At 39.4% G+C, this 14,600-nt stretch overlaps 1 protein-coding gene across 4 annotated transcripts in view; it reads left to right on the top strand.

The window, feature by feature from the left end:
• LOC117778665 (cadherin-12-like) overlaps nucleotides 1-14,600 on the top strand; it is an 81,832-nt gene that overhangs the window by 29,624 nt on the left and 37,608 nt on the right. For all 4 annotated transcript variants that reach the window (XM_034614396.1, XM_034614397.1, XM_034614398.1 and 1 more), the window contains exon 3: nucleotides 14,235-14,359. In XM_034614396.1, coding sequence (XP_034470287.1) covers nucleotides 14,235-14,359 — 125 coding nt within the window. The remainder of the gene's footprint in view (nucleotides 1-14,234; nucleotides 14,360-14,600) is intronic.

A 14,600-nucleotide genomic window follows, 5' to 3' on the forward strand; every position in this document is an offset into this window, starting at 1 on the left:
CCTCTGCCACTGGCTTAAATGTGCAATGTGCTTTGAGTGGTAAATAAGACTGGAAAGGTACTATATACATTTCCATACACTAAAAAAGGTCAGATGTGTTTTAAAAAAAATTGTTTTAGTTTAATCTGCAATATAAGAAGGTGGACACTATAGTGTCATTACAAATACAAACCATTGAATTATTATTTCAATTATTGTTATTATATTTTACTGAAGTTAAAAGGTGATTCTTTTCTTTTTTATATTCTAAATATCATCAAAGTGAATGCATGACAAAAAGGAATTTATTGTGACTAGCTCCAGGAAACTTAACATTAAAACATATTAGTTGCAGGACTAAGACCCTGCTGCCATGCTGACAGATCTGAGAGGCCGCACTTGAGTACTGGTGCTTTGAGCTACATGCTAGTTGGCCTGCTATAGAGAGGATTTGCTACCAGCACTACCAGCTTATCCTACTGTTCCAGCTCAGCAGGCTGCATTGCTAAATTGTTCAATTCATCACTGGCACACAATGAATCCTAGAATAGTTTTTTCCTAATTAGAACCCACGCACAGCAGGCTCAGGGTATTGGATATTATCAAATACTGAAAACCCTGAACATTTGTGTTTTAAATTTCACAGCAATCCTTCGTTGGTGAGATTCTATCTGGAAAGTCTGTGCAGCATAATAATAATAATAATAATAATAATAATAATAATAATCATCCTTTGGAATGCAAGTTGAATTTGTGTAGGTTCCTACATATTTGGACTTGGTAAATACAATTGTGAACAGCATTTCAAATGTGTAATTACATGAATAGGTACCTGTTAGATAATTTTTAGTTTATTGAGATTGTCTTCAGTCAAACATTTGGTTAAAACTTTACATTGGCTGTGAGATATCTTTATCCTTCTACCTGTTCAGTGTTGTGTTGTATGTGTAGTGTTTTATTCAAGGCATACTTTTCTGGTAAAGATATTCTGTGGTGGAGACTATTCCATATTAGGAAAGACATACATTTAATCATAAAGTTGTTTTGACAACCAGCTCAATAAATGGAATGATTGAATGATGGTTCTTCAGCTGTAAGGAGGATGTCGAGGCATATGGTCTTACTCATGTGCAGCAGGATGCTTTGAGCAATTCAGAGACAGACTAATTAGAAGAAAAAAACTGCTTGGCTGACAAATCCATATCTGTCTGTGATTCACTGTGACCATTTAGCAACAGGCCAGTTTCCACTGTTCGCTCATAATAAGCAACAGCCGGGAGGGTGAAGCGCAGCATAATGATCCAGTCCACAATCAACAATCAACACTTTAAAATCAAGGCCAGTATGTGTTTGTTTCCTGTCTCAAGACTCTGATCAGCAGCTGTGTTCTCTCCTGATACAGACCAGTGCTGAAGTATCAGTACCTCCAGTGTAAATGACCCTCACATAAAAATAACAATCAAGTATCTCCTCTAACAAACACTTGAAATTGCCTAGTTCTATTTAAATTGAATCTGCATAAGATGAAGATGAAATACAAAAGAACAGAATTGTTCTCCTATTGGTTTGTTCTGATGCAAGTGAATATTTATATGCACATTTACCAACACTATGAATCAATAATAAATTCCTATGCTTCAAATATTCGACTTCACTTTCTTCCATTATCTGCTTTGGTCATTGCAAATGCAAAAGTTGGGCTGTTTCAAGCAAGGGAGCCCATGCAGAATCACACCAGCGATTAATACGTCTGTCTTCTGGTTTTATGTATGTATTTAGTACCTGATGTATTTAACGTTGGTTTTAGACAGTGAACAGTTGCTGCTGCATCACTGGGGTTTTATATTTAAGTTTTGACTTTGCTGAGAATAGGTGCAAGACGTCGAGAAATGCGAGCAGTCAGATGATAGGACTGACAGGTTGGAAAAAAACTTCAGCTCAAACATAAATGGAAGAGAAAATGAAGGTGAACAGTCAAATTGTTACGCAGACTGGCATTTGAAAACATCAATAGCAGATCTTCACTGAGGGATAATTATTGGCTGTTCAGATTTCAAATAAATAAAACTGATACACAACAAAATAAAGTGATTTAGATAATCTGTATAGCCTGTGACTCAGCATCTGAATTGTGCATCTTGCACCATTGGAGCCATTTTTATTTTCAGCGATAATGCTGCTAGATTCATTCGTTCCTTCGATGAACATAATGTTATCATAAACAATAGAGATGATTGCAGAACACAAGTTGTAATAAGCCACAGTGTTCCTTTAGCTAAAGCTGTACACAGTGTGGCTGCTTGACAGGCCCCTTGCACTTGGACATTTAAGGTTAATCTGCCAAATGAAGGCAATGAGGCGTGGTGTCATTGGTCAAGCAGCTGTAGTAATGTTACATGCTGTATATCAGTGCTGGAGTGTGGAACACGATTGTGTGTCCATTCTGTAGCCGTCCCATCTGCTCGCAAACCTTCAGAGTGGTTCTGCTGCTGCATTGGTGATATAATATATATTAACAGAAAGCACTTGCAGTAAACAAGTGTATTAAAGAAAACAGAAAATGAGGCACTGACAGCACGGTGTAGTTGTGCAACACGTCACACACTGTGATCACTCAAAAACAAGAAAGTGTATACTTACATAATTTAGTTATGGCAAATGATCTGGATTCAGCTTGATAGGATACTTATTTGAAAGGCCTACATAGTCTAAACCCACAAGCCCCTCAGGTGAGTTGGCACCATGACCTGCATCACTACCTACACATCAACCTTGACGCACAAATATGGTCTATTTAAGCTGATAAGTGTGCATGACTTTTACACAATGGTCTGTTTCGCTCCAGGATACGTTTGTGGTAGTTGAAAATGAAGAGAGTCCGCTTACAAGCAAACTTCTCTAAGCTCTGTAGTCTTCTGTTGGCCCAACTACCGGCAGTTGGGAGAACACGTGCAGGAGTTAAAGAGGCAGTCAGGCTAAATAAACCAGGCTCTAATCATGCCCAGCCAGAGAGGTCTCGTGCCCAGGGGCTCCTGATTAATCTGTTGTTGGTGCTAATAGCAGGGTTACAGCTTTATTATCACAGGAGGAGGCAGGGCTGTGAGGAAGGAGGGGGGCAGAGGGAATCAGATGACCTTATACCACTTTAGTCAGTTTTAGTCAGAGCTGTAAGTGATAAAACGTCTGGCCGGATCTGTGGAGGCAGGCAGGTTTATCGGCTTGAGGCAAAGCAGGAGTCCTGCAAGGATCAGAGTAGCTGCAACCAGACACATGCAGGTCTGGTTAGTACCAATTTCATAAATAAAAACTATGACCGAGCATGTTAATCAGTGACCTTTTTTCCCCAAATACCTAAACTGAGACTAAGATGAGATGGCAGCAATGACAATAACTGTGACTATATCAACATTAAATATGACCCAAACGTTAAGATGTTATATAATATCACATCTAAAAAGCCATATTAATCTAACTACTAAAGGGATTGGACATTGTTTATTGAAAATTTTGTCTCACTAAAAGTAAGACACCCTGTCAGCTACGTTAGCAAATATTTGACTGAAGACAGGATTATTTGTTTTGGTCCATTATGGATGGTAATGCACTTTGAATAGGTTAATGTGATGTGTAACAGAGCTGCATTGTGGTTCCATTGCTTCCATTTGCTTGTGTGGCATGTGGTAGAGGTTGAGAAAAAGCTTAACTTTTCAAGCTGCACCACAAACATCAGCCAATCAAATCACGTTCACAAAAATATCATCAAACATCAGAATGAGCCTGGAGAGAGGAGGTGGCGGCAGCTGGTGTGCGTTCATCTTGTTGTGGAGTTTATTTCCCATGTGCTTCACTTCGGCAATGCGTGGAAAGCTAGCTGTCGATTGTGATTATTGTCGTTAAGATCAACACAGTCCTGACAGCCCTACTATGTTAGGTGGCTGTGGATTAGGAGGTAGAGTGGATTCTCCATTAACCGGAAGGTTGGCAGTTCTATCCCTATCTCCCCTATCCTGCGTATCTAAGTGTCCTAAAGCAAGATGGGGAATTCCAAAGTGATGCACATGTGTGAATAAATGAATGGCAAAACTGTACTGTAAGGGGCGTAGTGGTCATCAAGACTAGGAACGTGCTGTATAGATACAGAAGTCAGAGGTTTACAAGGGTCATTTGACAGTGAAGATTTTAGATTTTTGCAGACTTTTTGAATAAGACATATTGCAAGAGAACTGCTAATTTTGCATTTTTTCCAGAGTTAATTGTTAAAATCAGTTAAATGAAATCTTACTTAAAAGCAGATTGCTGAAGTTTAGATAGAATATGTATTGACTAAAACCAGAAAATAAAAAAGGTAAGGTTTACAAAATATTACATGATAGGCTAACACCACTCTCCAGTTACCAATTTACTTCTGAGAGGCAAACAGGCTGCACAAATAAAGACAAATCTTCAATCGAGACTGTACTATTGTCCTAAAAGCGCTGTAATCCCTCATAACACCGTGAACTGCATCAAGCACAGATTGTCTATAGGCCACATGCTGGGCTTAATCATTGGATAATTAAGTTATATAAAGTCTTGCATGGTCGAAGGTCAGGAGGTTGCTCTGGCTTATTTTCTGAAATCACATCTTCTAAAGACGTACTGTATATCCAGAGAAAAGGTAACCAAGCTGAACTGGGGGGAAATGTTTGGCAGGCACATCACGTCTCCATGTAAACAGTTGAAACTGCTTTGGTTACATACTTCCTGATATGAATTCATCTTATGAATAGTTTGGCATGAACATCAATCGACTCTTAACACTTCAGTTTGAAGCCATTAAGTTTGACCTAATTCTAATCATACTGTATGGGATGTTGCATTACTGACAAGTGGAAATGCTACAGTTAAAGTGCATATTTATTCATCTCATAAAACATTAATGTAGCTGTCACAAATGAGAATGCAAACTTAAAGGATAAAGCAGGCTTTAATACATTTTTAATTCCTGTCAACAAATACACTGTCGTCTCCCTGTGCAACAGTGTGGCTCATTGATGTGTCTTAATAGATTTTGGAAACAATGGAGCTGCGTGGCACAGAGGAATAAGATATGTCAGGCTTTAAAACACACAAACAAACAGACAACAAACTTAGTGGGACACATTCATCAATGTTTTGGTTGGGCATTACTAAAAGCATCAGTGAAGGACTAAGGACTTCTAATAAACGTTCATATGGTACAGAAACAAAATGGTTTCACATTTGATTTCTATGGTACCTGGGCCAGTTCAGTCTCGTAAACTATGTTTTATATTGATCATTTGTTGTTAACTTACATATTTGGCAAGATGCAAAGTGAAATGTTAACAGACATCAAATTGTTTTCTCACCAAATACATCTGATTAAGTAGCACCATGTCCACTTGTAGTGAGTAAAGTAGTATTACACTGTTTTTGTGGTTAAGTTCAGACTCCCACAGCAGCTCATAAAAGATCCTGGTCTGATTTGATACAGAACAAATTCACACTGACTTCAGACACAAGCCAAATCCATCTTTCCCTAAATCTAACCAAAGATGTTTGTGTTCTAGTCACATGACTCAGGATGAAGACCTCTATATTTTGTGGTGTAACATTGGTGAAGGTTGTGTGCGCGCTGTCCATCCCTATACCTCCTGCAACTCTGCTGCATTTAATAAATGCAGCTCCTTATTCGTTTCAAATATATATTATGCATATATGTGTGATAATATATATATATGTATATAATCCAGCCAATGATTATGTCTAACATCTTTGTTGTTGCAGTTTAGAGAAGAACATAGATATAAGTTCTTGGAAATGGCAAAGTGGCAAAGAATGACACACACATACAAATAAATAAAAAGTGTATAGCTATGTTTGTGAGCTGCAAGGACAATGTTCCCCTGTGACGCTTATGGCTATTACTGAAGACTGTAATGTGAATGTTTACAAGTGGTGTAACAAAAGCATAAAGAAAAATACTGAAGGAGCGGAGGCGAAAAGAACCCTGCTACCTCTGCTACTGCTCGGCTTATTCCCACAGCACAGCTGGACCATCAAACATCAAATTCATCACACACACTCGAGATGCTGATGTTAAACATGCTGCAAATTAGCATTTCTCCTCTTCACCAGCGGGGTGTCTGAGCTGCTACACCCAAACTGTCCTGTTAACAATACCATTACCAGCAAAGCGCCACACCCACTGAAGGAGCAAAACCTGACCAGTGCACACATTTTTGGTACAATTAACTTTCCTCTGTACAACGCAGCTCACACAATTCAGCACAGTGCTTTTACAGCCTGTGATGCAGCAGTGTACTAATACTGGGTAGATCCTCCCCCTCCCTCCCAAACAGTCTCAGTTGTTCTCGGCATTCATTCCTAAAATCATCATTTCGGATTCTGCTCCACATTGACATAACAGCAAATTCATGCTGCCAATATCCCGTTCCCAAAGTTGTTCTACTGGATTCAGATTCTGGTGGCTGAGGAGATCACTGAAGTTCAAAGAACTCACTGTCATGTTCATAAGATAGGTTTTCGACTTTTGACATGGACTATGATCCTGCTGGAAAAGCCATTAGAAGATGGTCATGCAGGATGAGCATGGTAAGCAACACTTATAGATAGATAGAAAGTAGATAGAAATCATAATTATTTGGTATTAAGGCCCAAAGTCAAGAAAAGTTTCGTCACACCATCGCACATCGTGCAGCAGCCTGGGCTGTCGACACAAGTCAGGTTGGCTCCATGGATTCATGCTGTTGACTCCAGATTGTGACTCTACCATCTTCAGCCTCAGCACAAATCTACGTTGATCAGACCAGGCTGTGTTTTTCAGTCTTCAACTATCCATGGTTGATGAGTCTTTGTCACTGCAGCCTCACATGTCTGTTCTTGGCTGAGAGGAGTGGAAGCTGACGTTGTCTCTACTGTTGTAGATCATCCACCTCAAGGTTGGACGAATTGTTTATTCTGTCCAGTGTGCCCATTCTCCTCTGACCTCATCAACCAGACCTCATCTGTGGTTTTTGGCTCCATTCTGAGCTAAAAGTTGTATATGAAAATCTCAGGGGATCAGCAGTTTCAGAAATACTCACACCAGCCTGTCTGACGCCAACAATCATGTCATGGTCAAAGTAACTGACACATCACATTTATTTCTCTATTTTGAAGTTTTTGTACATAACCTGCAACTCCTGGCCTGCATCTGCATGATCTACATGCCACTGCTGACACATGATGATAATTACATCAATAAGCAGGTCTTCCAAATTGAAAGCTCTGTAAGTGAATATTATTATATTAGTTATTTGGAAGAAATTTGTTGTTGTTTTTTAATCACAGAACTGCTTTAAATCACAGGCAGGTGAAATCCAACACGAGAGAAGGATGAAAAACGGCGAGTAGTGACAAAGTGAGAAGGGCTGTGTTACTCACAGGGTTGTTCTTCCATTGCATAAACACCTCTAGAGGAAGCCTTTTTTTTTCACCTAGGGCAGAACATATTCATTCTACTGAGACAGAATTCTATCTGTGGAAAAGTCATGTGCCACGCTCACATACACTGACACGCAGCTGAATTCATCCTGGGTATAGATTTAGGTGGAAGCTCCTTGGATTTCTCTCTTCACTGGTCATCTGTGACAAATAAGGTTGTATATTCCAGAGTGCAAGCACAGCAGTACTCTGTATGTGTGTGTGGTCTAGGTACTTATCTTGCTCTAGGGATCTAAATCTGTTCATACAGTAAAATTATGGTGACTTATGTTCTGTATGGGGAAAAAAGCAAGTCCACAAATGGTAAATCATTACATTTTATGAGAAAAACAGGGGAGAAGGTTAGAGTCGGGTAAAAATGTAAATAAGGGGTTAAAGGATAAGCAATAGTGTTGGGGAAGTAGAAGTTACGGTTTGGGTTGAAATCCAGGAAATGAAGGTAAATAAATGTAATGTCTTCTGAATTTATGGAGACATAATTTTATCCCATTAGACATTTGTTTAAAATGTCATCATGATTGAGGCCGAAATGTTGTGTTGACCTTTGACCACCAAATTCTAATCAGTTTATTCTTGAGTCCGAGTGGATGTTTATCAATTTGAATAAATGTCCTCTCTCAGCCAGAGAATGATTTGAGGTCTGACTTGGTACATGATCGTGACTTGATATTTGAACAGATAGGACCTTCTCCATCCTGGGTTTGCTTCCTTACACAGATTAACCAATGAATGAGTGACAATGATTCCCATGTGGGTTTTAAGCACCTGCTTAGTTATCACCCCATTAAATGGATGTTATTAATTGTGATCATTACGATTATTATGTTTTAGAAGGGACACCTATACCACCAGAGTATATGCTTATTTAGTTAATCCCAAACATTTATAAAATCATCAAATTTCTTTTGTATAGCCCATATTCACAAATCACAATTAGCCTCATTGGGCTTAACATCTGTTATACCTGAAACCGTCTGGATTGATCTTTAATTTAGCTTGTGATGAGATAAGTAGGCTAAAGCATGACCTCAAGCCAGTTTAAGATGAATTATCAGGGATGTTTATTGGATAATATGTATAAACATGTAAAGCATAAAAAGGAATGCAGATGAGTGAAAAGTCACACCATCAGTCCACTATCTTCATATTAAACCTTCCCTTCATGACATTGCAGAGTTGGTTGGTTTGCTGCAGGCACGACGTACAGACTGGATGTTTGTGCATCTCTTATGGCCTTTTGGGGTTGTGAAGATCTATCACCTCATTGCCCTCATTACATACAGTATGGCTGCCTGACCTTTGCAGTGACACCTCCATCTGTCATGGTATAAGGCCAGATGACCACTCTGGAGCATATTGTCTGGTCTTCAGCTCACATAAGTAGCAAGCATGCCTCTTTTGGCCACACAGTATTTGGGTGAGGAACTTATAACAGCAGCATCTATATTAAGAGAGAAAGGGATGCAGCTAGTCAAACCACAAAAGTATCAGAACATAATGGAATGGCTCAGTTAAAACCAGGATCGTTGATACATAGACAGACTTAGACGTCAGACAAATTGATGTCTTTATTCCAACTCCAGTTAATCACTTACAGAATACCAATGCCCTATTCTAAAATCATTCAGCACCAGCCCCACAATCGATGTTGTCAATTTGTTATTTGTCTGACTGTAATGACGAACATGCCCGTACAGCAGACTGATTAGAAATTAAGATGAACTGATGGAGGTTGTCCGAAGGATGGGGCTGGCTTGAGAGCTGAGCATCAGAGCTGCCATCTGTGCTGATGTGGAGACTTGATGCTATAGTTTATCAATGTCAGGATGCAGTCCACTGACAATCCATTATTGGAAGTAATGGTGGGTTGGTCTGCAGGTTTATCAGGTTGACAGGCAACGCATTAGTAAACATGGAGCAATTTGGCATTTGTTTAGTGTCCCGTCTTTGTCCACCTGATTAATGTGAGTCACTGTACTTATTATTGCAGTACTTATATCAGTACTGTTGTTCTTATTATTCATGCATTAATAAGTACAACATTATTTCATTGTAATGTCTTTGAAACGTCTTTTATGAAGAACAACACAGTGATACAGTGGTTAGTGATGTTGAGGCTCATTCATGCTCCCTTCACTTACTAAAGAGTACCCTCTACATGGGGAATTTCAACTTCTACCCTCTGCCCCAAGGGGTAAAACAAAACGCTACAGAAATAGTTTTGTTCCATTTGCAATTGTTCACTTGATCCGGTTATAGCCAGATGTGCACATTCGTCCCTATCCAGTTTTCTATTGATAGCAATGCATTTTTGTCATGGTTTTTGTGGTCTTGTCTTCTGTCTGTGGGTTATAATTTTGTACTGTTTTGGATGGATGCCTTCTCTTTTTATTGCTGCAAAACAAATCTACCTACGGGTACAAATGAAGTAACCTCACCTAAAGATATCCATCCGTTTCAGACAATGTCACTGTCACTGCCCACATACTTCAATGTGTCTTTCATGGTTGTTAAGTAATACAGCCACTCGTGAGCAACATTGTAATCATGCGAGCTAACATCTTGTAGTTTCTTACTAACTCAACAAGTCTCTCATCAAAAAGTAGTTCAAATTTCTTCTTCATGTCCTATGGTTGTTTCGCTTACACTATTGGCTACACTGCCCCCCATGATTTCCAGTGGTGCTGCTCCGTTTCGTCTCTTTCATTTGTAAGCTTTGACAAAATGTGCACAAAGAGAATGGAGAGCATAGTCAGAAGGCTGAATCCGTTTCCTTACACGGGTCTAATGTTAAACATAACTGAGCCTTTCCTCATTAGCCAAAAAGTTCTGTATTCAAACCTGCCAGCTGGGGCCTTACTGTGTGGCCTTTGCATGTTCTCCTTGTGTCTGTGTGGGTTTTCTCTATGCTGCAGCGTCCTCCCACAGTCCAAAGACGTGCAGGTTAATTAGTATGTCTGAGCTCTGTGGTAGGCTGTGGTAACTGCTCCCTGCCTCTTGCCTAGTATTAGCTGGGATTGGCTCCATTAACCCAGTGACCCTCAAGGGATAAGCAGTATAGCTAATATGTGTCTTCTATGAACTCCTTTCAACACTGCTTGGCTTTCTGCTCACTAACAAAAAACAAACTGTAGGAGGTCCCACACACAGGTGATTAGTATAATAATACTGTATGTAATAATAATGTATTTAGATTAAGATGCAATTAAATCAAAAAGCTCAGAATTTAAAATGAATCATTAGTGTCCATCAATTTAATGACGGATAAACAAATAGATTATGTCACTGTATGGCAACGTATCAGCCTACAATGCAACGCTGAAACATTTGATTGTCAAAGAAAAGACCTGGACCTTCTTTCCTTATAAAGATTAATCCTAAAAGTTACGAGCAATTATGTGAAATGTCTTTATTTTCCGCATGTGCTTCCCAAAGCAGAAGTAAAGAGCAAGTGCATGCAAATGCGATTAAAAGTTTCTTAAAGCTGACTGTTGTACTGAAAACACTTACTTCAAAGTAAATGTCAAGTGTGAAAAACCAAAAGGATTTTAAGCTCACAACCTTTTATGTTAACTTTGAAGGCAGAAAAAAAAGAGACATTGCTCTTGAACCTGAATTAAATCTCAAACCAAGCAGTTGCATATTCTCTAAATTAGATGACATGAGGAACTGAAAACACATTAAGTAAAGTGACATTTAAGCCAAAAGAGTTTATATTAGACAAGGACAAGATCTGTTTGCACTTAAATCAACTGTGGAATTAATTGGTGTGTGTGTGTGTGTGTGTGTGTGTGTGTGTGTGTGTGTGTGTGTGTGTGTGTGTGTGTGTGTGTGTGTGTGTGTGTGTGTGTTTCTTAGGACCCACTTTCTGAACAAGGCATCTGATCTGTCCTTTACTGCAGTATAAGAGGCTACCAACACATTTGTGTTGCTTGTATACTCCCTAACCAACTGGCTCATTTTGACTCAGTGTAATTGGATAAATGTTTCATTGAGGAATTGTGAATCACAGGGAAACAGAGGAAGCAGGACGGTCTGCACTTTCCTTGCTTTTTCACTCCTCTATAAAACCTTGTTTTGATTTGGATGGTTAAACTGAGATACCTTCACACCATGATTAGCCCTGACATGAAAAAAACAGCCTCTTCATTTATTTGAGGCCAGTCTAGCAACACAGCAGGGGTCCCAATGCAGATGGCTCCATCAAAAAAAATTAAACCTAGCTCAACATTTGCTGCAATGCAACATCACTTGGCAGTTCGCTGCATTAGCTAATGCAAACATCCATTCCCGGGTATTTTTGTTACATGAACCTAATATTCCTACGGTTGACTTTGATAGCTTTCCAGAATCTTAAAATCCTGTCAGAGTCTTGAATGTGAATAACAGATCTGTAGATTTGAAGGTGTCTCAGATACCATCATCTTTCCAGGATTGTATTTCACCTGGACATTAAACTATAACCCCAACAAGCAACAGCCCCTTCCACTTTTTGAACACAGGACAGATTTTTGGTCAAAGGGCCACTAATGCTGAACAGCAAATATGAACTCTTTCTGTATTGTTTGTGACGGCACAGGCTTCACCCTTAACAGATTTCTGCTGCAGCCTCTATCGTATGCACATGAACTCCCGTCACAGGATGTGATGCAAGCTGTGCTAAACCCGCTTGCATTAAAAATAATTGTATACATGACAAAACTTGTTCTCAACCCTCACTGCTCCATGTCCCAGACATGTGCATTACCATTTCAAATATGCATTAAAAAATAAATATTTCAAAAGCTATGAGCTAATGTTAGACTATGTCACTGTGATTTCACAGCAGTTCTGCTGTGCACTGACCTCATATGGAGGACTGTGTGATGTCTCATGTTGTGTGTTAGTCCTGCAGTTGGGCTTCCTCTGGTCCTTATTAGTGTTCACATCAACATGCAGCTCCACCAGATCATAATTAAATTACATCAGTATTCAGGTCCTTTCACATTAGTGTTTGGAGCCAACTGGGTCTTGGCTGGTTAGTTGTTACCTTTCACATCAGTGTTTGGATCCCTTTCGGCGAAATATAATGAATTCACTGTTGGGAAGCATCCCTTCTCCTCCTTTTGAAAATGTATGTGGTTTCAAAATTACTGCATCTGGTAGAGATTCTTTTGTGGATATAACAATGTATTTTTCATGGTTAATAACTTCAACAATATGAGATATTACATTGTTTAAAGTCTCTAAGGTCGGCTATCTAGCAGGAGGAAGAGTGGTTTCTTTGCTCTTTCTAGACCGAGACCAGTGTAGAAATTTACCAGCAGGACAGCCTTCACATTGATTAAACATTGGCCGGTTTGCATGCTGGGAAAGGGTGACTGGCTGAGGCATTGCATTGATAAATCATGTAATTGGAGTGTGGACCTGCTGGTGATTCTTGTGGATTCAGCTCCTGGGTAGACAGTGGAGAGGAGCACACACTTCCACTCTGTAATGTTATGACCTCACATTAAAGAGCTAGAGTCTATAAGACAGAGTATTTCTTTATCATACGGCATTTGTCATTTCACAGCCAACTGTAGAGTTCGTAGCACCTCTTAGATTAGAGTGCCCTGCATTTTATGATTCATCTATCAGTCGTGTTTCTACTCGGGTGCTGTGGGAGCGGGCATTCACTCAGCTTATATTGAAGCCCAGGCCCCAGCAGGCTTAAAGACGAACTCCACTTCTACATGTCAAAGTTAGTTTGCTAGTCACAAGAGGAACTACTCAGCCGGTGAACACAGTTGTATAATGTCTTCTGTGGCTCTGAAGGAGCTTTGAGAAAATAACCTTGATGATACCATTTAAATGTCATCAGGGTTATTTCAGCTTGGACTTGAACACATTTCAACAACGTCTGCAGGTCTAAAAAGAGTCTGAAGACTTATCCAGTTGCTGTTTGGTGTCTCTTTTTTTCAAACTAGGGACTAAAACTCATAATAAAGTCTGGTAACACTTTATGATACATCTTGCAATGTGCTTTGTAATTGCATTTAATGAATCAGGTACCAGTCAAATAATTGTATGTACTTAAATGCTGGGACAGTGGAAGACACCACTACTAGTATTTTATAAATCCTGGGTAACTGGTTGGTGGTAAACTGGGAATTAGCATAGAAAAAGACCATTCAGCAGGCTTATGTCCACCCTGCCACTTGATGGGTTTAATACGATGACTGGCAGAGGGGCAGCGGACGCCTAACATGGCGAGATGGGAAACTGGATGGTATAATGAATGAACCAACCTATGCAGCCACGGGACTGTTACCAAAAACAGATTCCCTAGGTTACGGGTTTGGTTAGATTCAGGAAAGACCATGGTCATGTTGTCATGGTTATGATATATGAAACATGCAGTGAAGCTTGTGGAAGTCAAACAATGATTACTCTCCACCCTCAGACTCCTCGTAATTCAGACTTTGTTTTGTTTCTTTTTTGCTTGTGTAAATTGTGGTTCTTTGCCAAGGTATTGAGTGAAATTAGTCAAAATATGTTTCGTAACTATATATTTATATATATCATAAACATAACGTGCAAATATAATTTGTTTGCATCTTTTGCCTTTTTATTTTCATGAAAGCTCTCAGTAAACAGCACAGGATCTGTTTTACACATTAATTTACATATAATTATAAATGACATTGACCTTGGCAATAAATTGTGCTTTATTGTGACTGATTGCTGCTGCAGCTGGAGCCATATGTGTATGTTTCTTCCTCCTGCAGCTCCACACAGACATGGACCATGGAGACAGTGCAGTGAAGTACACTCTGTCAGGCGAAGGAGCCGGGTCCATCTTCACCATCGATCAAATTACTGGAGATATTCATGCGCTGGTGGGACTTGACAGGTCAGTACTCATAAATAATAATTACAATACGGTAATATTGTTTGTTTCTAATACAGACATTACTGGCATCTGCAGTAATTAACAAGGATTGATCTACATTGTAAATCTATTATGTGGTATATCACATGACGCTCTTGGTCTTTGAATGTGCCTTTGCAATTCTATCAAAAATATTACACCACGCCTACGCCAGCTTAAAGGTAAGTGGGTATTTTATTGACTAGGCAAACTAGACACAATG

Source organism: Hippoglossus hippoglossus, chromosome 17, assembly GCF_009819705.1.
Source record: "Hippoglossus hippoglossus isolate fHipHip1 chromosome 17, fHipHip1.pri, whole genome shotgun sequence".
Taxonomy (NCBI): domain Eukaryota; kingdom Metazoa; phylum Chordata; class Actinopteri; order Pleuronectiformes; family Pleuronectidae; genus Hippoglossus; species Hippoglossus hippoglossus.